At 41.5% G+C, this 23,921-nt stretch overlaps 1 protein-coding gene across 11 annotated transcripts in view; it reads left to right on the forward strand.

The window, feature by feature from the left end:
- Nucleotides 1–23,921, forward strand: part of mpdz (multiple PDZ domain crumbs cell polarity complex component) — a 65,376-nt gene that overhangs the window by 34,868 nt on the left and 6,587 nt on the right. For 8 of the 11 annotated variants that reach the window (XM_020711563.2, XM_020711567.2, XM_020711566.2 and 5 more), the window contains 17 exons: nucleotides 316–423; nucleotides 2,618–2,698; nucleotides 2,783–2,960; nucleotides 3,051–3,161; nucleotides 11,283–11,354; nucleotides 11,481–11,552; nucleotides 14,671–14,836; nucleotides 16,476–16,672; nucleotides 17,379–17,470; nucleotides 17,895–17,952; nucleotides 18,031–18,093; nucleotides 20,056–20,151; nucleotides 20,711–20,785; nucleotides 20,858–21,038; nucleotides 21,707–21,852; nucleotides 22,252–22,335; nucleotides 23,098–23,291. In XM_020711563.2, the coding sequence (XP_020567222.1) occupies nucleotides 316–423; nucleotides 2,618–2,698; nucleotides 2,783–2,960; nucleotides 3,051–3,161; nucleotides 11,283–11,354; nucleotides 11,481–11,552; nucleotides 14,671–14,836; nucleotides 16,476–16,672; nucleotides 17,379–17,470; nucleotides 17,895–17,952; nucleotides 18,031–18,093; nucleotides 20,056–20,151; nucleotides 20,711–20,785; nucleotides 20,858–21,038; nucleotides 21,707–21,852; nucleotides 22,252–22,335; nucleotides 23,098–23,291 (1,974 nt within the window). The remainder of the gene's footprint in view (nucleotides 1–315; nucleotides 424–2,617; nucleotides 2,699–2,782; nucleotides 2,961–3,050; nucleotides 3,162–11,282; nucleotides 11,355–11,480; nucleotides 11,553–14,670; nucleotides 14,837–16,475; nucleotides 16,673–17,378; nucleotides 17,471–17,894; nucleotides 17,953–18,030; nucleotides 18,094–20,055; nucleotides 20,152–20,710; nucleotides 20,786–20,857; nucleotides 21,039–21,706; nucleotides 21,853–22,251; nucleotides 22,336–23,097; nucleotides 23,292–23,921) is intronic. The other 3 variants (XM_020711569.2, XM_020711568.2, XM_020711570.2) reach the window with 3 other exon arrangements.

The following is a 23,921-nucleotide window of genomic DNA, read 5'->3' on the forward strand; positions in this document are numbered from 1 at the left end:
GAGAGGAGTATTTGATATCAGATTGGGTTGTTAATATTGGCGTGGCTTTCTGGGAAACAATAAATGTTTACATTTATTTACATCGTCACACTTTTTCCTGATCACAACATGGAAACGTCAAGTGGCCCTCACTGGGAATCGTTTGGGGACCCCTGGTGTAAAGGATACAGAATCTGTTCTATTACATTTTAGAGATAGGAACCTGAATTTGGTTTAAAAATGCATTTTGACTCAGGTGAGTTAATAGTTAATAACAAATATGATATTGACCCCGAGACAAAGACGGTCTAATTTCTGTGTCTTTGTTGGGTTCAGCATCACGTATGTCCCAGCTGAGTATCTGGAGGAGTACAAGGCCAACTTGGAGCGAGCTCAGGAAGACGTCTTCTCTGAGGAAGCTTCATCTTCTCTTCTAGCTCCAAAGTGAGTCTTTTGGGAACTTTCACTTAACGAACTATTGTTTGTATTTACGATATTTTATTTGAAATACGAAAGGCTGTCTTTAGGATTATGAAAGCATTCATGGTTTGAAGAGCCACTCCAATGAAAATAGTTCTTTTGGTGTTAATAAGAAAACGTATCTTGAAATTGTATTTCTTTATATTTTTATTACTTTATGCGAATCGTTGCAATTTAGGAGCAGCTGTTTAAAAAAGAGCGGGTTTGAGATGTAAAAAATAGGCTTGGCGAGCTCAAAACTGTACGGCTCTAAAATTGCTCGTCAGTTTTGTGGCATTGGTAACGTTAGCTTGGGGGTGTAGGGGGCTGTAAGCTAGCGTGAAGGTGTGTAAAGGGATAGATTAGCATTAGCCGAGGGAAGGGGGGGATGGGGTTACTCTGCGCCGACAGTCCCGTCCACAACTCAGAAGCTACGGTCACACCGCCCTCGGAGGCAACCACTTTCAACGGAAAGCCTACGTAAACGTGCATTTAGGGCTTACGGGTTCACAACTCATGTTCACGTGTAGCTACACACATTTTAAAGACAGTTTTTAACTTCTACGTACAAAAAAACATGCGGTCATTGAACAGCCATTGACAGTTAAAACAGGTTGAACCAATCAGAGACTCGGATTTGGTAGTGAAGTGTGGACGGTGTCCCTTATAGTTCAAGGAAATTCCAACCCTTTTTAAAATTAATTACAGAGGAGAAATTAATAAATGCAGCTTCTGGCCGGCCGAAGTCTGTGTGAAAAAAAAGAATGGAGCAAGATTTGCACCGCTTCAACATTTTGCACCAAACCTCTATCAACTATTCATGCAATAGGAAATAGTAGAAAAAGAAGAAGCCAGCGCCCCCTGCTGGTATGGAAGCATTTCTGTTGCATAATAAAAAAGAAAAAAGTCAATACCAGAAAATCTTTTTTCATTTTCTAATTGAAGCTGAATGAGATGTCAAATTTCATTTTCTTTATCGTTTTAATTAAGTGACAGAGTGAAGGGTGTTGAAGAAAAAAAAGAAAAAGCCGTTTGGCAGATTGCTTTTCTCATTTCATTTTTGAGTCAACAAACGCAGCTTCATTTTGAAAATGAAAAACCATTTCTGCTCTTGACTTTTATTTTTAATTATGCAGCAGAAATGCTTCCATATGCTTGCTCTGTGTGAACACCATACGTGAAACGCGTGTTCCAGAGCGCGTGTCATGTGTTTAATGTGAATGTAGCTAAAGGGGAATAATGAACTACTGTCGCTCCACAGAAAACAACAGGTTTTTACATTTTTTTAATTTGGCTTGTAATCCTAAAAATTGAATACAGTAAACCCTTGTTTTTGGCGGGGGTTACGTTCCAAAAAGAACCCGTATTAGGCAAAATCTGTGAAGTAGAAACCTTTATTTAAAAAAAAAAACTATTATAATACAATTAAATACTCTATTATACATTGAAAAGAAAACCATTTTACAGGCTCAAGCATTTGTTTCACAAATAAAAGTACTTTAGAAATGTTTTTTTCAACCAATAACTCTGTACTGTACTGTCAAATAATAATTTTAATCATCGATGTGAACAGAAGGCTTCAAATTGCGGAGATTAGCCCCGCCCACTGCAACCCGAGTAATTGGATTAAACGGGAGAAAATTCAAAATGATTATGAAAAAAATACAAAGTACAACGGACAAATAGTGACTGACTAAGCTGTATTTCACTGCTCTTCAGACTGAGCCGCTGCATCCTGACTCCGCTCTGCAGTGTTTTCTTCTTTTGCAGCCCGCGGTGCAGCTGTGTTTGTTCGGGAGAAGAACATAGTGATTGGCAGTAATTGTCGCTCTTTTTCTATGGGTTTTAGAGAAACTTGAAATTGCAAGATGATTTGCACGTACGTAATGTAAATTTGGCAAGCTGTTTTATGTACGTGTACATATTAAACTGCAACGTTGTTGACGCACAGGTAGAGAAGAAGCGGAGTGACTTTTTAGCCAATCAGAATGCAGAACACAATGAACGATGCAAATCCGTGAAGTAGCGAAACCGTGAAAAGTAAACCCCGTTATAGCGAGGGATCACTGTAATCATAATAAAAAAGATCGCTCAAAGATGATGGAAGTTGGTTGTTAAAGACAGTGTTAAAATGACAAGAATCCCTATCAAAGTTGCAATGTTTGCCGCCGTCTTCTAGAATGATCTCAACTCTACCAGAGCGTGAGGACGGCGAGGGAGAGGAGAGCGCGTCTTATGGAAATTGGAACCAGCCCCGAAAGTGAGCCGATCCAAATGGTTTTGTCCCAGATTTCAGTAATAACAAACGTCCCTGCTCTAAAACGCAAATCGGTGCCGTCCACAGAGTGGAGCTCTTCCGGGAGCACGGCAAGTCCCTGGGAATCAGCATCGTCGGGGGCCGGGGGATGGGGAGCCGGCTGAGCAACGGAGAGGTGATGAGGGGCATTTTCATCAAGCACATCCTGGAGGACAGTCCAGCGGGGCAGAACGGGACTCTGCGGACTGGAGACAGGATCGTGGAGGTGATGCCCCCTGCTTCCAGACGCCTACCGGTAATCAGGAGCTCAGACTTCAGATAACCTGAGCTGCGTCGCTTTGTTGTACCTGAGCAGGTCGACGGGGTGGATTTAAGGGACGCCAGCCACGAGGAGGCGGTGGAAGCCATCCGGAGAGGTGGAAACCCCGTGACCTTTCTGGTCCAGAGCATCGTCCAGAGACCCCGTGTAAGTCAGCTGAAACAACAGCCGTTTGGTCTTTCAGAAGCTTAAATGTGGGCTTTTGTTAAACTGCCGTTTTCAGTCCTATAAACTGTCTTAGAAAGTTTGGATCTTCTGGAAACTCTAAAGATGTGGCTTGAAAATGTTAACGCTCACATCTTCCTGCTTGATATTTTTTTGTCCGTTTTTTGTGACCGGCCATGTCCCAACTCTAATATAGTCAACATATAGAGCCGTATTTCTCTCTTCTTATGCTCCCATTTGTGATCATCCCCCTAAAATCGTGTCATTTTAAAAGAAACGTGATTAAAGCAACACTAATATTTCTGCAACAAAACCCTTTTTCTATATCACAGTTTTGTAAAAACATCATGGATGTTTGTCACACCACTAGGAATATTCTTGATAAAACATCTGATTACAGAATAATTAGATAAGAAAATAAACACATTTCTTTATAGCAGTTAAATTGTATATTTTTAAAAATGGTCATTAATTAGGTTATAAAATACAATAAAAAAGTGCAGTGATATGTTGTTGTTTTTCTGTGTACTGTGACAAAACTTCTTTCCGAATGACTACAGGGAGATCTTAGTGTTTATAAAGCTGAAGAGTTTTAGATTATTTTAGATTTTTGAAAAAAAACAAAGCCCTGTAAAAAACATTTTAGGGTTTTGTTTTTCAAATTGCTAAAAGTGAGTGATAGTCAAGAGATTTTTCCCCGTTTAAACTGTAAAAATGAATCGTTTTTTGTGGCGGTAAAGACCTCAAAACTTCATAAATCCCTGAGTGTGCAAGTTAGGACATAAACTCCTTGTAATTTTTTCCAAATGTTCACCTTTTTAGTGTTAAATATAGAGGGGGGAAATATGTAAATTTCTTGAAATAATAAAGAATTGTTGCCTACAATGACTTAATAAACCTTAAAATAAATCATTGTACAATCTCGGTCAACCTTTGCTTAAAACATACCTTGTTTTTGCCATCCTGCTCTTGTAAGTCTCTCGAATTTGAAGGGAATGCAATAAAATAATATCTATTTTCCAAAGATGGACAAAATAAAACATAATTAAATCTGCGAGCAGTGATGAATGACCCTTTCCCACCCTGCTTAGCCAAAGAGGTCTCAGCATGAAGTTAATGCTCCCTTTGACAAGTAAAACTTTTGTAAAGGGTCATCTGTGTGACATCATTTTTGTGACGTCACATAACGGCTGCCCTTTAACCTTGTGCTATCTTAGATGACCCCACCCTTACATTGACGTGTTCTCCCTACCATGACAAAGGTGGATGAAGGTGGAAAGATTTCATGTAATCCATGGACACCAGTGAAGATCACAAATCATTGAAGAAAAAAGGTTCAGCGCACTGTCTAGTGGGTCTAGATGACCCAACTCCCAATGGTAAAGTGCCTAGGATAACACAAGGGTTACCAAGGCTAAAGGTCAAGTCGCTCACTTTTTTTTGTCTCTCACTAATCATTCAGGTCATTTTCTTAGGTTGTGACTGAATTCCCACCCTACTTCCTAACCACTAAAAAACTATATAGTGCAGGACGATGTAGTACCCTGAATTTTAAATGCAATTCCGACACCATGCTCACTACCTTTTCTTTTTTTTTTTTTAAACGGCAAATATGACATCATCGATTTCACAAAGTGAAAATCTCACTGAGATAAGCGTTTTGTGATGATCATTTATGAATCCACTGAGTTATGAAGATAAATACATTAATATTTTATGTAAAAAATACATTTAAATACTTTTTTTTTTTCAAAAATTGTTTAGACGCAATGCATTGTGGTCTATATTCGCCAATCTAGTGAGCATGAATGCAGACTGTTTTTTTGCAGAGACTTCTGGGAAATTTCTAGGGCACTTGATTTTGGAATTGTAGATTCAGACAGCACTACAAAATGGCATACGCACTATAAAGTGCACTTTGTAGTTAGCAGTGAAGGAATTCAGACACAACCTTGCGCTATGAGCAAAACTTTGCAAAATTGCATTTCATGTATATAGGTCAAAGGTCATTGTCAAAATGATACGCTAGTCTTGTTTGTAGGTCCCTGATGGGGTTGCAGGGGGCTCCACATAACAATTCTGAAAAAAAGCAGCTTAGAGGCTCTATCGTAACTGTTTTTGTTTTTTGTACATTATGAAAAAAGTATTTGTTTAGAGCCACTGTGATGTCATCTTTTGTGGGGCCGAGTCATCCACCTTAAGATGAAATATTTTTGAACAACTACAGATGTTTCTGGAAATTTTGGTGAGTTTTTGTGCAAGTTTCACTGAATCTCAGAGAAAGAAAGAAAAAAATCTTTGGGACTACAATATGAAGCTACAATAAAAAATTCACGTAAATGCGCGTTTCCGCGGTCCTTATTCAAACTCGGGTTCTACTTACAAAACGTCTGGCCATGAAACGCTCAGTGAAAGCCGGTCAAATTACCAATCAAGGACTCAAATTTGGTCGTGACGCATAGATTTTGTTTATCTGGTGAACCAAAACACGTCAAAGAGTCTGATGATGTTTGTTTTTCAAATTAAGATAAACCGAGGCCCCCCTCTTGGCATCCATGTTCTCCACCTCAAGGACGCTGTCAATGAACCGAACTGTTACCGTATTGTGCCCAAATCATGAGACGTTTCGTACGAAGTTTCTTCCAACTGTTAGTGGCCGACATGCGCTAATAACAACAGAAAAAGAAAAAGCAGAAAAAACCCCTCCCTGCTTGTGCAGTGTGAACGCGCATTCTTTAACAAATGCCCGGTGTGTTCATAGCTTAAAGGTTTATCAAGCCACAGGATTTGTGTGTTTGTGTCTATTTTGGACCTTGACACAACTTTTTCTGAATGTGTTTTCTTTATTCTGTGTTTAGAACGTTTTGTGCCTGTTTAGTCGTGTCAATAATAGTCCTTTAGCCGTAATACATCAAGATTTTTCATTGATTTGCAGGTAGAACTAGCATAATATCAAACGTTTTGAACAAGTGTTCAGCGAAGGAAACCCTCATCACAAATGTTTGTATCTCTGGAAGAGCCGCCTCACACCGTCTTCTTTTCTGGGCTCCTTCAGCCTATGTCTGTTCACAGCCCAGCTCCTACAGCTGCTGTAGAGAAAAGCATGCTAACATGCGTGCAGCAGCGCACACGACAGGTAATCTGTCTCCTTTTGTCTCATCTTTCTCACGGCAGCTATCAGTCACCAAGCGCATCGGCTTCATTCCCTCCCCCTCCTGCCTCCGCTTTCTTTTTTATCTCATTATTTAGCCACCTTTTATTCCCTGCAGATCCCTGTTTATCTTTAAACTAAATCATGTGTGCAGTAGAACTGCAGGGAGGGGAACATAAAGGAGTTTTATTTTAATATGCAGGCGTCCTGCTGTCTTTATTTTACTTCAACAAAGATGTGTGGCACAAATGATGCTTTTACTTTTATTTAAATGGTCAGCAAGCAGTTTAAGGGAAAACATTTTTTTTTCAATCTGAAAAGCAATTTTTTTAACTGCCTTGGACGATTCAAGGGAAATATACTTGTCTGCTCCCTGCTGTTAGCAATTTAGAGGAACTTTTAAAAAAGTTATTACAAAATGTATTTAAAAACAAACAAACATGCGTACCCTATTTTCCGTACAATCTGTACCAGATTATAAGGTTCCATGTCAATGAATGGTCTATTTTTTGAAATTATGTCGTAAATAAGAGACACTGAAAAATAAGGCACAATAAGCAAGACACACGGATCAGAGATAAGTCTGTCAGTTAGTCAAACTGTATTAACTGCATTCACAGTTGAAGTTGTTTGTAACACGCTACACATTAGCCGCGTTAGAAGTGTTAGCATTGTTAGCATATTTATGATACCTGTAACTCCAAACAAAAACATGTTTTTCTATTCAGAAATGTTAAGACATGGCAACAGTATATGTGCAAACAAAGGCCTGTAAAAAGCCATGGCAATCAATCGGTTACTTAAAAAAATAGACTGATAACGCTAAAACATTACTGTGACTATGCTAACTCTAAACCTTGATAGTGACACGCAAAAAACAACACAGTCCGACGTCGCTACACAAAAGTTGTGGGAGCGTATCCACGATACCTGTAACTCCCAACCTTGTTTGCAGTTAGTAGAAAAATAGACTGATACCACTAAAACATTACTGTGACTACGCTAACTCTAAACCTTGATAGAAAGCTGTGGTAGCATATCCACGATACCTGTAACTCCCAAACTTGTTTACAGTTAGTAGAAAAATAGACTGATAACGCTAAAACATTACTGTGACTACGCTAACTCTAAACCTTGATAGAAGGCTGTGGTAGCATATCCACGATACCTGTAACTCCCAAACTTGTTTGCAGTTAGTAGAAAAATAGACTGATAACGCTAAAACATTACTGTGACTACGCTAACTCCGACACAAAAGCTGTGGTAGCATATCCAAGATACCTGTAACTCCCAAACTTGTTTGCAGTTAGTATAAAAATAGACTGATAACGCTAAAACATTACTGTGACTACGCTAACTCTAAACCTTGATAGAAAGCTGTGGTAGCATATCCACGATACCTGTAACTCCCAAACTTGTTTGCAGTTAGTAGAAAAATAGACTGACACCACTAAAACATTACTGTGACTATGCTAACTCTAAACCTTGATAGAAAACTGTGATAGCATATCCACGATACCTGTAACTCCCAAACTTGTTTGCAGTTAGTAGAAAAATAGACTGATAACGCTAAAACATTACTGTGAGTACGCTAACTCCGACACAAAAGCTGTGGTAGCATATCCACGATACCTGTAACTCCCAACCTTGTTTGCAATCCAAAAAAAAACAAACGCTGGTAATGTTAAAGAAAACATTACTGTGACTAAATTAACTCCCAACATTTGTAAGTAGCACATACAGAAAAAAAAAAAAAAAAAACGCTTCACGTTTGTTGAGTTACCGTATTCACAATACCTGTAACTCCCAACGTAGTTTGCAACAAGTAGCAAAACAAGCTGATACAGCTAAAACAGACGTCACTGTTGCTATGCTAACTCCCATCCTTGTTAAAGACGCGTAAAAAAAACCCTCCCAATCTCCCAATCTTGTTTGCAAAATGTGAAAAAACAGACTAATACAGCAATTTTTTTTTTTTTACTGTGACTACAATAACTCCCAACCTTGTTAGTAACGTCTAAAAAACAACATACAATGCTACACGTTAGCCCCATTAGCGTATTCACCCACCTTCTTTCCAACTAGTTGTCAAAACAGACTTAGATTATGACAGAGCATTGTGTACTTCTCTAAATCGCTTCAACATCAATAACACAACCAGATTTAACCCATATGTACTATGGATTGTGGGATGCACTTAAAAAAAACGCTTTTAAGTATGCAGTACTAATATGATACTTAAAATATCTGTTTCCTTTTATGGGGTAGATTGTATAATTTACCTGTAGTGTGTTTATTTTTTAAGTGTTGTAATCTGACTGGATTAGGTGCAAAATGTTTTTAAAAATATAAAACAAAATACTTAATTGAAAACAATGTGAATCTTGGTTATTTTTTTAAATATTAAATTAGCTAAAGAAAGAAATGTAAAGAAAACATATAGTTTTTCCTCCCAGACGCCTTTAGATTGTGTTTCAGCAGAAATTAACCTCAGTGTAGTGAAAGTGTCTGCAGCTCTTGTTGCCCTTGTGTTAAGAAGCCAACCCCCACACTAATCAAAGCTACTTAGCAATTGCCCTCCCCCAGGTTAGACTGGCAACTCTGTCTGTCTACTTTAACCCCACCTGTGCAACTGTAGTTGGAGTTTAACAAGCTGTGTGCCACGAATGCAAAGCAGAGGAAAGAAATGTCTGCCTGACGCGTTTGTGTTTTCTCGCATTAATCTAAAATGCTCAGAACTGTCGTCTTGATACCAACCTCTGCTTTCAGACATTCAGTACATTTCTAGGATGTTTAGAGCACAGATTTATGTAGAAACAAAATCTGAGACCAAGAAATGTCTGCCTGAAAAATAAGTAAATGTAACCTGTTTAAATTACAAATACTGTCATTACTTCTTTGTTGTTGTTTATTTTCGTAATAAGTTTAGTTTTTTTTCAAGTAAAAACTTCAGTTTTGTAACCTTTTTAGTAAGGTTTCAGCTGGATTTTACTTGAAAAGTGGCTTCATTGACATTGATTTTTCCACAGCTTATCGAAGAGAGTATTTTTAAGATTGTTGAAGTCTGTTTAGTGATTGGAGTACCGGAATATAATAAATGCTCTGGAATACAAAAAACCAGCTGTTTCGTCCTTCCCAAATCCAACCAAGCCCAGGAAAGATTCTTTTAGTTTTCATGTCTATTCTTTAATACTAGAATAAAGTTGCTTCAGAATATCATTCTGAGATCCTGAGCTGGAGCTCACTGCTTCCTTAAATCCTGCAGATTGACATCCGTCTCTTGTGTTTCTCAGCTGTAAAAGGATGGATGTACAAGTTTAGAATGGGATTAATAGCCTTTTCTCACTTCGTGTGGAAGGATCTTGGCTCCTTTTAGATCCCTACTCAAGTGTTTTATTTATTTCATTTCTTTTCTTTGGGGGGAGGTGGGGTTCTGGGTGTTAACCCCACAGCTTCAGTGTCAGTGTTGACATTATCTGAAGTACCCAAACTCTTTAACCGTGTACGCAATTAACATTTTTCCAAGAGATGCTGAAGCTGAGAAGAGTGACTTTGCGCTGACATGCAACATTTTACAATGGTAGTATTTATAGCTTACAGTAGTAAAGTTCTTTTTAGGAATTAACTCAAGTCGTAATAACCGAGTGATTCTGACAAAGACAAAAACTTTGTACTGATGTGGACATTTACAGTACAGTTTACAGTGCTTAGTGTATTTAAGCGTTTTCGGCATTAACATAACTGATTCTAATGCGAAGAAAAACAGTGTTTTTTAACGTAAACTGACTGATTCTGGCGGCGAGAAAAGCAGCTTTGCGCCGATATGCTACACTGTAGAGTTGAATAGTGTTTACAGTAGTAAAGTGTTTTTGTATTGAACATAAAACAGCTGATTCTAATGCGAAGAAAAGCAGCTTTCCGCCGATATGCAAAACTATACCTTTGTAAAGTCTTTACAGTTTTGGTAAAGTGTTTATAAGGTAAATTGACTGATTCTAGCGCAGAGAGAAGCATCTTTGCGCCACAATGTGACCCTTCACAGTAGTATATTATTAACAGTGTTTAGAGTTTTCAGTGTTAGATATTACCAGTAGTAAAGTGTCTTTCGTCAATAAAGTCAACCGACTGATTCTGACTCGGCTTTGCACTGATATGCAACACCTTTGCGTATCGTTTCCAAGCGGCTTTTTTCATCTTCAGAATCCGTTGGAATTTCGTTAACAACAGTTGAAGACTTGCCGTAAGTCAGAGAATGTGTGTTATTTGCTGTGGCCAGCAGTAGTTTCTGTATTAAAGGCCTAAACGCCCAAATGCCATCCTGTGTATGACTTACCCACCTGCTGTGGATTTATCCCTTATTGGGCTTTGATGGGTAACAGCTAATCATCTCCTCGTTTGTAGCATTAAGGTTGTGTTTTTGAACCTAAGCTGGAGTGTTTCCGTCTTTTTCCAGTCGTGCTTTGTCGCCAATGTGACGAACAGATTGGACTGTCTGGCTTGTTATGGAAAAAGTTCTTTACTTTAGTGCTTTTGCATCAAAGGCTGAGATTTCCCAAATTTTGAATTGTAATCGCGGAGTGAAAAGAAAAAAGCGGTCCGGATGGGCATCAGGTGCTTCCGTCCGTCATACTTGTCAGCGAGTAACGGTTTTGAGATCTCCTGGAAGTTTTCCAATTTCATGTAGCTTCCTCAGTGTTTAAACTCCAATGAAACGCAGCATACAGAGTCATAGTTTAGTCATTCCAACCGCTCCGGCCTTTTTGCCCAAACGGGATTCTGGACAGTTTTTTCTGTCTTGGCTTCCAGCACGATAGCATATCTCTTGCTATCTGCTGACGGTGGAGTGGATATTATGAATTTGCACTGCAAACGTGTACCAAATGAATTTTAAAAAAAGCCCTTTCCTATCGGCCGCGGAGCAGAGTGATTTACCTTCGTGTCTATCTTAAAAGCAACAGTCATCGATAACGGACAGCGCAGAGGAGAGAGCCGCAGCCGCCACAGCGAGGGACGTCAAGGACAAGGTTGGTATTCCGGTTGCCGCTCACTTGAGTCTGCAGATGTTGTCTAGTCCACAGTCCACGCGTGTGTGAATAGGTGTAGTTATCGGTGGATGTGATGTCCTCTAAAGTTGTTTTTCTTCTCTGTAGGAGGGGGACAGTCACAGTAGACTTTTCCTCCGCCTCTCCCCAACTAACCCTTTCACTCCTACCCCGTTTAAGGTTTGTGGGTCTCTGTGTTCCCTCTGTCCTGCTCCCTTAAAGTGAATGAAAAACCAGATTGCACACTTGAAAAGCAGACGTTTGAAGAGTTTTACATGTTGGTACAAGTTGTAAACTTAAAAAAATATGAAGATAAAAAAAAAAGTCAATTAGAAATAATATTTCCTTGAAATTTTAATAAATACTTAAGACTTGTATTACAAAAACCCATCTAAACCTTAAACTGTTGCTAAAAATAAGTGTATTTTTGACAGCTGCTGTTTTGTATTTGAAATTTTTGTTTGTTCTTTTCTCTCCCTCTTTCCTTAAAGTCCTCAATCCACAGTTTCAATTTCACAACGTTTGTTTTCTGAGTTGATTGTTCGAGTTGATTGTTCGTGGGGGGTGGAGCTTTGAGCCCATTGGCTATAAATGACTTTAGATGACAGAGGTTGTGGTAAACAGCAGAAAAAATCTTTTTCCCAACGTTTGGTTTAGGTTTTCAACACTTTCAAACGTTTTCGACGTGGAGGCCAGCAGGCACCACGATCTGTTATTGAGGCTTCTGATTGCTCAGTCTATAACTGGAATATCTTGCATGGTAACCCTTGTGCTATCCTAGGCACTTTAACATTGGGAGTTGGGTCATCTTGACCCACTAGACAGTGCGCTGAACCTTTTTTCTTCAATGATTTGTGATCTTCACTGGTGTCCATGGATTACATGAAATCTTTCCACCTTTATCCACCTTTGTCATGGTAGGGAGAACACGTCAATGTAAGGGTGGGGTCATCTAAGATAGCACAAGGGTTAAAGAAAAAGTATCATGAAAAAGAGAACATATTGGGCCTTTGAGCCTATTGGCTATCGGTACATGATCAACATTAGGTGACAAAAGGTTATGGTGACAACATTGTTGCCTCTGTTGTTGGCCTCGACTGTGTCTTCCCTTCTCTAATGTGGCATATAGTAGTGATTCTCGCCCAAAGTATGGTATATTAGTGATGCACGACAATGACTTTTTACAACCGATACTCGATGCCCGATATTTTCCTGCCTCTTGTAGCCGATACCGATACTCAACCAATATTTCTTTTAAATACTTAAGAAAAAATATTATTGCTGCTGAAGTGCAAAATAATAACTATACCATTATTAACTGATATGCAAAATTAATCATGGTTGCTCATAGAAATGAACTTTTCAAAAACATAGGGATTCAGGCATTTTACAAAGCAGAATGACAAAAAGCAATAAACTGTTTTGAACTGTGGTTGGATCAACGGGAGATTATTCCTGACAACAAGTAGCATCTCTGCTTTCTGACAGTTTAGCTGTTGATTTTCTCATCCAGCACATTTGCTGCAGAAGACAAAAACGCTCACTATGGATACTAGTGCAGGCCGCTGACAGCTATTTCCATGCAAGCACCACAGTCTTTGTTGGGTTTTTCGTTTGTTTTTCCCCCCAGAATGAGCGCTAGCAATGACGGCAGCTTCAAATTCTGTCCACACATCGCGGTGGTGAATTTTTAGATAGCTTGTGAGATTTGTGGTGTTAAAGCTTGACCTTTTCTCCCTCTTTGTGACTCTTCTGTCGAACATGCGAACGGCGAGTGAGTCGTTCGTCTCACACATGGTAAAACAAGCCCACATGGGTGAGAGCTGCACCGTGTTGCAGAGAGGCGCTGAGACGTGACGTCACTTACACGCTAAACAAGCTTGCAGGATGGGAGGGGTGAACAGACACCTTGCTGGCACAAGTAAAAACAGAGCGGCGGGTGAGGAAGAACAGGGTGAGGAAGCCAGGACAGTTTAAGCTTTAAGTTATCGGTCCATTTTATCTGCAAATTCTTTTCTTATCGGTATGACGTCGTATTGTGACGTCATTTTCGGCCGCTAATTATCAGTATCCGATATTGTCGTGCAACCCTATGGTATATTATTTTATTTTGGTATATTAGAGTTAAAGTCCCATAAAGTGAGTGACTACTCCACCAATCCAATCCCTTAGTGCTGAGTGTCTAGATGTGTGGCCCATGATCAAAGTCATTGGTATGACTTGACAATGGGTTTGAACCCACGATCTTCCAGTCCCAGGGTGGACACTCTACCACAACTGAGTTGGTGAGAAGCAAGATGAGCCAACAACAGACGGTGGTCAAGAGTCAAAATGACATCACCGGATGTAAATCATGTCCCGGTAGCCAATGGCCTCCAAGCTCCATCCCCTCGTTAAAATAGGATTAAATCCCCAAAAAAAAAATTGTGAATTGAAATTGTAAATTGAAAGCAAATGGGGGAGAAACATAAAGACAACTTATTTCTTTTTTGGTAACAATTTTAGGTTTGTAGTTTTTTTAATTCAATTTTTCCGTATTTTCTTCAAAGTAAATTTTTATTTTTCCAATTTCCAAATTGTTTTTTTTTATTTCCTTTTTTTTTTCTTCCAATTTGTAATGTGTACTCACTAGTCTTAAGTCTAAAACTGTTTTAAAACATTTCTTTAATCATTAACAATGCCTTATTTTTCAAATTTACAATCTGGTTTTTTCATTCGCTTTGAACGGTGCTGCTTTGACCCCATACGTGTGCATCTACACAAAAAGGTCCCAGAATGCACTTGTGTGTGTGTCTGTGTGTGTTTTTGGTTGTCCTGCTGTAACATGTTGTGCACGCACACACGTGTCCTAATGTCTCCCACCTTTTTGTCCAAATGAGAGCAGCTTTTATCTTTCCCGCTGTTTTCATTTATTTATTTATTTTATTTATTTTTTCCCATCTAGCTGCTAGAAACTCATCTTTAAAAAGTAACTACTGAAGATTTAAGACAAACTGATTTAGGATCTCTGGTAAGTGTGTCATAAAAAGACTAATTTAGGTCAATCACTGTAGTCTTTAGGCTTATTAAGGGCAGCTTTTCTACTTTTATGATCTGTTTCCTAACTTGGCTTAAAGCTGACATGAAATCAAGGAGGCTGTTAATAAAGTGAGGCATATGGCCACGGTTGATGACATCAGCAGCTCCCATATGCCCCCCCGCCCCTCTCTGATTGATTCAAGCTCTGAATGCGGAGAAGGAATCCTTCCTCGCTTTCGGCTAATAACCCGCTTTCCCGTCCCGTCCTGTGCTGCGACAGCCGCTGAAACGCGAAACGGCAAAGATCTCCCCCACCGGCACCCTGCTCGCCCTCCCGGTGGTGCCCCATGCTGGGGAGAGCGACACGGATGCGCTCGCTGAGGCTCCTGCGGAAGCGGGTGAGGAGGGCGAAGAGGAGAAGGTGGATGAGTTTGGATACACCTGGAGTGAGTTCACTTTTGTCTTTTTCTTTGGAATTTAGTTGACTTGTTGTTTCTTTTATGCTGTGTATTTATACTCAGCTGCCACTAGAGGTCACTCACGTCACATGTTTCTCCGACTCAAGTTCATATTGAGATTATAAAGTGAGAGTTATTTTTCATGCGGGCTCTCTAATGTCAAACAAACTCTAAAATCGCCACCGCAAAGAGAAGAAAAGTCATTATTAACGGCAGATATTCAGACCCGGGGCTGTGGAGAGCGTGTGGGAGTTACAGATAATGGCGTGAGCGTGAGATGGATGAGTCTGGGTCTGGCGAGGTGAGTTTGTGGAGATTAGTCCAGGACTGATGGCTGGAACAGTGGCAGGGAGCCCAGAACAGCGTAAGCTTTCAAAGGTGACCATCTCCACGGGCAGGAAAAGTAGAGACACAAAGAGAAGAAACCTGGGAAGGAGGTTTAAGCCGTAGTCACAACCGCCTTTACGGGTGGATACAGGCGGAAAATGGGCAAATCTGAATGGGTCGCTTGGTTAGGGGCACATTTTCTTCTACGGCATTCTGCAGGTGACAGGTCATAGTGAACATAGGAACGTAGGAAATCAGCCTGAGCGTACTTTGTGTGAGCATCCTACGGACATCCCATGGATCCACGAGTACCCCTACCTCACAAACGGCTAGAATGTGGCGTAAGGACACTTTACGGCCTCATCATCTATAGGTCATAAGTACCTGCAACTATTTGCTTTCATCACGACTCGGTTCAAACCTCAATTTTTGGGTCACAGTTCTGTTTGGGTTTGATGTATGTTTTGTGTTTTACAGATCATTTTAGAAAAATCCTTTAGTTTTACTATCTAATAATCGAGTAACATTAACTTTTAGTTGTCTTATACTAAGCCTGGTGTATTTGTTGCGTCCCAGTCTTTTATTCGAGAGAAGATGATTGAGCTCAACGAAATGAAGAAATGATGAGCTTAAAGATTAGCAATGCTAAATAAAGTTTTATTTTCAACAATTTAGAGAATTCGTTTACCATCAGTGCGTGGAGTGGCCCTGAGTGATGCAAATTTCTTTCTTTTGTTCTCTCAAGTGGCCAACTACGCCCCTTAGGACGTCCCCCTGTCTGTTTGAACGCTGCTGCAAATTGCAGGGTTTGATTCTAATTGGGTTTTTTTTGGATTGTAATGTGAGCTTCTGTAGTGTCTCTGCCCCTGGATGCAAAAAAAAAGCATCAAGAAGGGGTCAACAGGTCAATCTTTGTTCACTAAAAGTTATAAAATCTTTACAAAGACAACATTCTTTCAGTCCATTGTTCAATATAATGTGAAAAACAAACAATAATCAGTCATGTCCCAAGTCTGGCCCATGGGCCAAATGCTAAAATTCCCCAATTTAAAACTGAGAATTGGGACATCCTTACATTTACCACAACCACAAAGAGCTGTAAGACTCTCCCTTTAAGATGCAGCCGCTCCTCCATGACCCTCCACGGGGCTGGACAGCCCAAGAAACCCTGTTTGGGTGCATGTGACTAAGGCATCGTCACTCCCTTTGTTTACCATCAGCCGTTATAAATCTCGCCAAAGTCGCCGTGGATCATCCGTGTCGGCGGCTTAATGCTCCAGCCTCACCTGCCTCTTTGCAGGGAGCGTAAGCCGGCGCTACGGCAGCCTCCCCGGGGTCCTGCACATGATCGAGCTGGAGAAAGGCCAGACGGGCCTGGGCCTCAGCCTGGCAGGGAACCGGGACCGCTCCCGCATGAGCGTGTTTGTGGTGGGGATCGATCCCAACGGGGCGGCGGGCAGGGATGGGCGGATCCTTGTGGGAGATGAGCTCCTAGAGGTAAGGTCTCACTTTTAACTCTCTGAAGACCCACTCCGATCGTATCTTGGGTGGCATTTTTCTGATGATGGAGGACATATATAAAGAAAGTTTAGTATTTCTTTATTCAGGAGCAGACGGAAAAAAAAATGCAGTTGGGGCAACAGTGGTTCAGGTGGTTGAGCAGGTCGGCCAATGATCGAAGGCTCTCCCCCAGTCGACTGTCGTTGTGTCCTTGGGCAAGACACTAAAGTGTGGCTCCACTGGTGTGTGGATGTGTACGAACGTCCTGGTTGTGGGCGCGTACTGGCAGCCACGCCTCTGTAAGTCTGTGGCTACATCAGATGTTTACCATCACCAGGTACGAATGAGGAGCGAACGAATGATGGAGACACATTGTAAGCGCTTTGAGCGTCTGGAAAAATTAAAAGAAATGAGGAAGAGCCTATTTGTGACGTAGTAAAAACACAGGGGAGAGCCAGAGGCTCTCTGCTGGAAGCTAGCGGGAAAACAGAGAGCTCTCAGCAACTTGGAGTGCAAATCCCGAATTCCTAATGAACTACTACCGCTCTACAAAAGCTATCAGGTTTGCTGATTATGGCTAAAAACCGCATAATCATAATTAAGAGCCCACTGGGAACGCATTCAATTAGAGCAAAAGATGATCGGAGTGGATCTTTAACAGCATTTTTCTTTTTATTAACTGTAACTTTTGATGTTTTTACAGATCAATGGGCAAGTTCTTTATGGCCAAAGTCATCAGAATGCATCGTCCATAATAAAGAGTGCTCTGTCCAAAGTCAAAATCATCTTTGTCAGGTAGGGAAAAGGCCTTCTCCCGTTCCACATTTAAACAGCACAATGTAATGTTGCTTAATGATCACTAGAGGGAGCTGTTGCTTTTCAGAAATTCTTGTTGCAAAAGCAAAATCCTATTTTTTTTCTTCTGGAAATGGTTCCAAATGTTGTCATAAAGGATTTTTTATGACAATTTTTTTTATATTTGACTAAATAGAAAAAATTACGGTAAGCATTGCCACCAGTCAAAAGGCTGTTTGACCTTTGAACCCCACGTTTAGTCTTTCCCATGATCCCTCTTATCAAGCTCTCACTTAACTCGCATCCCAGCTGTCCCGCCCCCCCCTGCCTGACAGCAACACTGTGACCCAACCCCAGTAAAAGATCATTTTACCGCCACAAAGCAGAGAAGCAGCGATTGATGTGAGTTGTGTCTGGTAAACAGGAACCCAGAGGCCCTCAACCAGATGGCTGTGGGACCCGTGAGAGGAGACCAACCTGAGGTACAGAAAAAGAGATGCACATGTGCAGATACGCAACCCTTTAGAGAAAAAACACCAACGCCTCCTGTTCTCCTGCAGCCAGAAACAAACACGGCTGACGATGACTCCTCACAACAACTTCATCACATCATAAAGTTGAAGGTGAGACACACCCAGGACACCCCATACTTTAGTCCCTAAAGATAAGACAAGAATGTAATGAAGAAGGTGTACTCTTTAAAAAAAAAAATTCTATATAAAGAAAAGCTCAGCGGGGCATCGAGTTTGACGACCACCAGAGACGAAAAAAGGAGGAAAAAAAATGTACGGTAACAAAGCAATGAGTGACCAGCAGGAAATAGCTCTAAAGAAGAACCTGAAGCTTCGTTAAGCTCAGATAATACATAAGACGGAGCCTCTTTCAGATCCACTTTGTTTGAAGGAATTCTTTGATCACTTGGGCTCCACCATAAAGCTCCTACAAACATAAAGAACATCAAAACAAGGCATTTTGGGTAAAACTAAATTCAGTTTCTATGCAAAAGTGTTACATTTACCATCACATATTTGGCCAACGTGCCTTTATTTATGTTTTTTGTCTGTTAAGTCATTGACGCACGCCGTGGAAGCACGTCGGACGGTTCAGGCTTCCACGGCGTGCGTCAATTTCTGATAATGCACACTTCGAGGGCAATTAACGGGCTTATTCCATGGTCACCTACAAAAGCAACAAATATTCAATTACTTTATTCTTGTTCTTTTTTCGGTTTGGATCGCTTTTTCCACAAAAAGCAGACTATTTGTGACGTGGTGCACCAACCTCGACTGTAGCGGCAAAGGAAAGCGATATCTATGCTGATGATCTATGCTTGTTTTAGCTTACCACTTGTTTTCCAGATGATGAAGCAAAAGTTTGTTTTATAGAAGCCAGCGCAGTGATATACAACATTTAAGCTATGGGACCGGAACTTCCTCTTTAGGTGTGCAATATCACTATTAAATGCACACCCAGCAGCCAATCAGAGTCGAGTATTACCATGGTATAATAATTTTTTATTCTATCATATGGAGCTTTGTCAACAATTTGTTTTTTTTCGTCTAAAGGTATTCTTATACTACGTTCACACTAGGCATTTGTGATGCGTTCAAGAACACGCTCAACATGGGGTTTTCTGAACACGCTTTTAACATGCGGTGTTCACACAGGACTGTCGCTACCCGATCCTAGCGCATGTACTCTCAGTTGCAACAGGCTTGGTGCGAATTGTCGACGGGCTGCAAATATCGTGAAATTTTCTTCCCCAGTTCCATTGCGATATTTCAAAGTCTTAGTTTACACAAATCGCAGTTATGAGTTTCTTCTTCACGATCGATTTACAAACAGTTGGCACTTTCGTGTTAAGAAAAAGACGCCACAGATACTACCAAATCGAAGTCACTGATTGGTCAAAGTTCAACAAACACGCTTTCAATTATTGCGTGTATTGATCGTAGATCCCAAAAACGTTCTTAAAAAAATGTACAGCGACGCATGATCGCCGGAGTTTTGAACGCGCAAAAACGTGCGTTTACATAGACTTTTCATTGAACGCGGTCGCTCAAACGCGCGTTTTCTAACCCGGTGTGAACGTAGCATAAGACGAATCAACTGTTAGTTATTTTGATCCCCTTAGCGCTAGCGTTACACCAACTGATGTTACCTCTACCCACTCCAGCAGTATTGTAAAATTGAGCAAAGTGGAGGGGTAAAGTAAAAGAAGAGTTTTGCTAAATCTAGAAAAAACAAGCGACTAATTTTAATGTGTGCCTTTATCAAAATAAATACGTTGATTTAAAAACACACACAAACAAATTTGTCATGAGTAGAGAATAAAATAAAAGACAACTAGGAAAGAAGTATTTTTTATGAGTGAAGTTAAAATTTTAGTAGTGGATTCAATAAGTAACGCAACATTCAGTGTTTCCCGGTTGGCTACAAAGCCAGAAATGTTTGTCAAACAGATTTAATCAGTAAATTTAAAAACAAACAAACAAACAGCAGACTGTAACTGAAAGACAGCGCACAACAATGTAGTTCACTGCCTGTTTGGGATGGTTCCAGGTAACAGTCTTTTTATCCAACAGGGGGATGGAGGACTTGGGATCACGTTTGTTGATGGCAACACAGAGACTGGAGTTGAAGTTCAGAGCATATCTGAAGTGACGGACCACTCTGGACATGTATGGATACCCAGAAAGACCCAGTCCTCACACGCTTAATGTAGACCATTGACTGTAGAGGAGAACTGGACTGAGTGGGTGTGATGTCAGCCATAGAAAATGGCTTATTTCTGGCTCCAACGACATGAAATCATTTCAGTCGCCATTTTTTCGTGACACAGTCGTCCCCGTGTTGGAACCAGATGACGTTAGTGAGCAGTGATTGTTCAGAGTCGGTCTCAGTAAACTTTTCCATGGCAACCAGGAATGACCTTGTTGGAGGGCCACGCCCCTACAACTTTAGAGCGGGCTCAGGGGAATCTGTCAAACTTTGTGAAAATTAGACGTGGGGGCCGCCAGGCACAACAGACCTTTATTGAACCATTCAATAAGCAAGAACGGTTGTTCTGACCAATAGAATCACTGACTAAGCCTTTTTTTTCTCTGTAGAAGTCTATGAGATTTTGGCCTCTTGGAGCCAGCAGTTACTTCCTGTTTGGAACACGAGGGGGTGGTCGCTCAGTCCAGTTCTCATGTACAGTCAAGGGATGCAGAAAATTCTGATCTTTGACCTTTGCAGGAGGGCTGCATGAAACCGGGGGACAAGCTCCTGGCTGTAAACGGGGTGTCTGTGCTGGGATACACGGTCGATAAGGTATGCTGGAAATGAACTACAGCAAGCAGATGGAAGAGTTCCACAGCTGATCATTCGTTTGGATGTCTTTAGGTTAATTCCCTGCTGAGAAAAGCTAAGGGTCCAGTGAGGCTAACCTTCTCCACAGCTGAGGCTCCCTCCTTCTCCTTTTCTCAGTCAGATGGTCAGGAGAGTGGGCGCCCCGAGGAAGTCCTCACAAGCCTACTCAGCATGCCTAGCACCAGCCCGACTCCAGAGACGGAAGCGGTGGCGAGTGCGTCCAATGTTTTATTTTATGCTACGTGCTCACCGGGTATGTGCAGCGCTTTTAGGAGTGGACTGAACGTGGGTTCTTGAACGCGCCCTTAGCATATGGCGTTCACATGGGACTGTCGTTACCCGATGCTAGCGCATGTAGCTACAGTAGGAAGAGGCTTGGTGCAAGCGTCGAAGCAGAAAAAAAAGCTCTTGGCACTTTTTTGAATTAAAAACGGTCCTACCCATGCGCCTCTACTAAATCCGAGTCCCTAATTGGTCAAAGTTTGACCTGGTTTAACTTTTAACCCTTGTGCTATCCTAGGCACTTTAACATTGGGAGTTGGGTCATCAAGACCCACTAGACAGTGCGCTGAACCTTTTTTCTTCATTGATTTGTGATCTTCACTGGTGTCCATAGATTACATGAAATCTTTCCACCTTTATCCACCTTTGTCATGGTAGGGAGAACACGTCAATGGAAGGGTGGGGGTCGTCTAAGATAGCACAAGGGCTAACGCATGTTCAATGGTCACGCGTCCATAGAGCCCGAAAGCGTGCATATAATGAAAATGCATAGACTTGGTTGCTTGAACTCGTGATGCCGAGCCCGGTGTGAACGTAGCATCTCAGTGAACGACGAAAGTTTAGTCGATCCAACCTCATCCTGTCCTTTCTTCTGGTTAGGCTTCAGTCGCTCATCAACCCCTTCCACTTTGGCCTGTGACCCGGCGACCTGTCCCATCATCCCCGGCTGTGAGACCACCATCGAGATCTGTAAGGGCTGCACGGGCCTGGGCCTCAGCATCGTGGGAGGCTGCGACACCCTGCTGGTAGGACGCAAACCCTCCAACGCCACTTTTTCCTTTTAACAAAACACAGACGCCGCTGTCCTTTTGTCTGACAAGCACAGAAAAACAAAGCTGCTAAGGTGCAGATGAGTTACAGTTTCCCACCCACAATGCCTCTCTCGGAGGCAGCATTTCCAGGGCTGAAAATCAGCACGGCGGAAGTGGTGTTGTCATGGCCTAGCTCCTCCCACCATCACCCTCACATCTATTATGTCTTCTTCAGTTCAGGCTTTTAGGCTCCACCGCCATCCTGGAATGCAACCTCCAAACCCGTGAATGAAACCATTCACCCTTAAACATTTTCTCCCTTCCATCTCCTCATCCTCATTTCTCCTCCAGCATTTCCCCGTGTGCAGATCCCTGTTTCTGCTCTCTCCCCAGGGAGCCATCATTATCCATGAAGTTTACGAAGAAGGAGCAGCCTCCAAAGATGGCCGACTGTGGGCAGGAGACCAAATCCTGGAGGTGATGTGAAGTTTATACAACCGGCGGCACATTTGACCCAGATAAGGGACGCGGCCCGCTCGCATTTCAAGGAGCCTCACGCGCCTGCGGAGTTTCAGCGCTCAGGCTCAGGTTTCTGAGCGTGACGGCCGCACTGTTAAGATGGGAGAAATCCAAGTGGAAGAAAATATCGTTAATCACGACAAAATGCCACACTTAACATTCTTGGAATGAAGGGATAAAAAACGCTTGAAAAGCTTGCGTGTGTTTATGCACAAGTTAAGGCTTCACTGACGTCTGCCCTCGCTTTGACCCTTGGGCTTTTGTCTCTTGTGGGCGGAGCTAAGGAGTGGAGTTATTGTAGCCAGGTCAGTAGACCTGAACTGAAAGGCTCACACACTATTATGACTTAATTGCCTTCTTCTATTCATTTGTGTCTACGAGCCGAGCCGGCGCGTTTGAAAGATCGGGTCAGAGCGGCGGCGTGAACAGAGCAGTTTCCCACCATTATCTGCTGGAAGACGGCGCTCTGCGTGTCCCGGCTGAAAGCTAGCGCCGTCTTCCTCCTTTCATGTGTTAATTTAGAATAAATCAGGTTTTAAGATTCTCCCCGTGAGAGAACAGTTATGATCTCAGCAGTCGTGCAGAGGTTAAAGGGTTAAAGCTTTTTTATTTCATAGCTATCTTTCTTTTAAACTAGCAGGAAGAAAAAAATAAAACCCTAAAAGGACATTTTAGGGAAGAGTTCCACCGTAATGAAACAGTTTTCTTCTCATCTGTCAGGTGAACGGTATTGACCTGCGAGCAGCCAGCCACGACGACGCCATCAACGTGCTGCGGCAAACCCCGCAGAGGGTCCGGCTGACAGTCTTCAGGGATGAAGGCCAGTACAAGGAGGAAGACTTGTGGGACTCCTTCGATGTGGAGCTGCACAAAAAACCCGGCCAGGGCCTGGGCCTCAGTATAGTTGGCAGGAGGTGAGAAATATTTACAGTGTGAGATCGTTTGTCTGCTCCAGAGATATTTGTTTTTAGGGGTGAGAAACAAGCTTTTACTTTAAATAATAAAAAGTACTTTTTCCCCAGTATTAGTAATGTAGTACTTTTTCTGGAATGTCATACTTCATCATTCCTTCATTTGACTTTATTTGAGTTGCTTTCACACACCACTTTTGAGACCAAAAAAAATGTTGCACAGTTCAACCAGCTGCCCATAAGGGAGCGATATTACTCAATAGGAGCACTAATCAATAAGAATAGAAGGCTAGCTCATTTACTAACGGGATGTTTACGAAAATGGCCACACGAAAAACAAGAATATATTTGATGATTTTCTAATGTATCCGATAATTACAAACTAACAGATGTATGCTTTTCACTGAAAACTCGATTCTTCCCGGCGTCCCGTCTTTTTCCAAGACTATTAGTAGTTTTATATCTACGTGGCTGTAAACAAAACTCTGGAGACGGAAGTCACATGATCGAAATACGAGCTCCAGATCAGGGTTGTGTTTCCAAGGCAACCGTTTTTTTCCCCTCATAGTTTACAAAGGTACAACATGAAAGTGTTTGTTCTACGGACGCATTTGTTGTCATGTTAGCACATTG

The sequence above is a fragment of the Oryzias latipes genome, chromosome 18 (genome assembly GCF_002234675.1).
Source record: "Oryzias latipes chromosome 18, ASM223467v1".
Lineage (NCBI taxonomy): Eukaryota > Metazoa > Chordata > Actinopteri > Beloniformes > Adrianichthyidae > Oryzias > Oryzias latipes.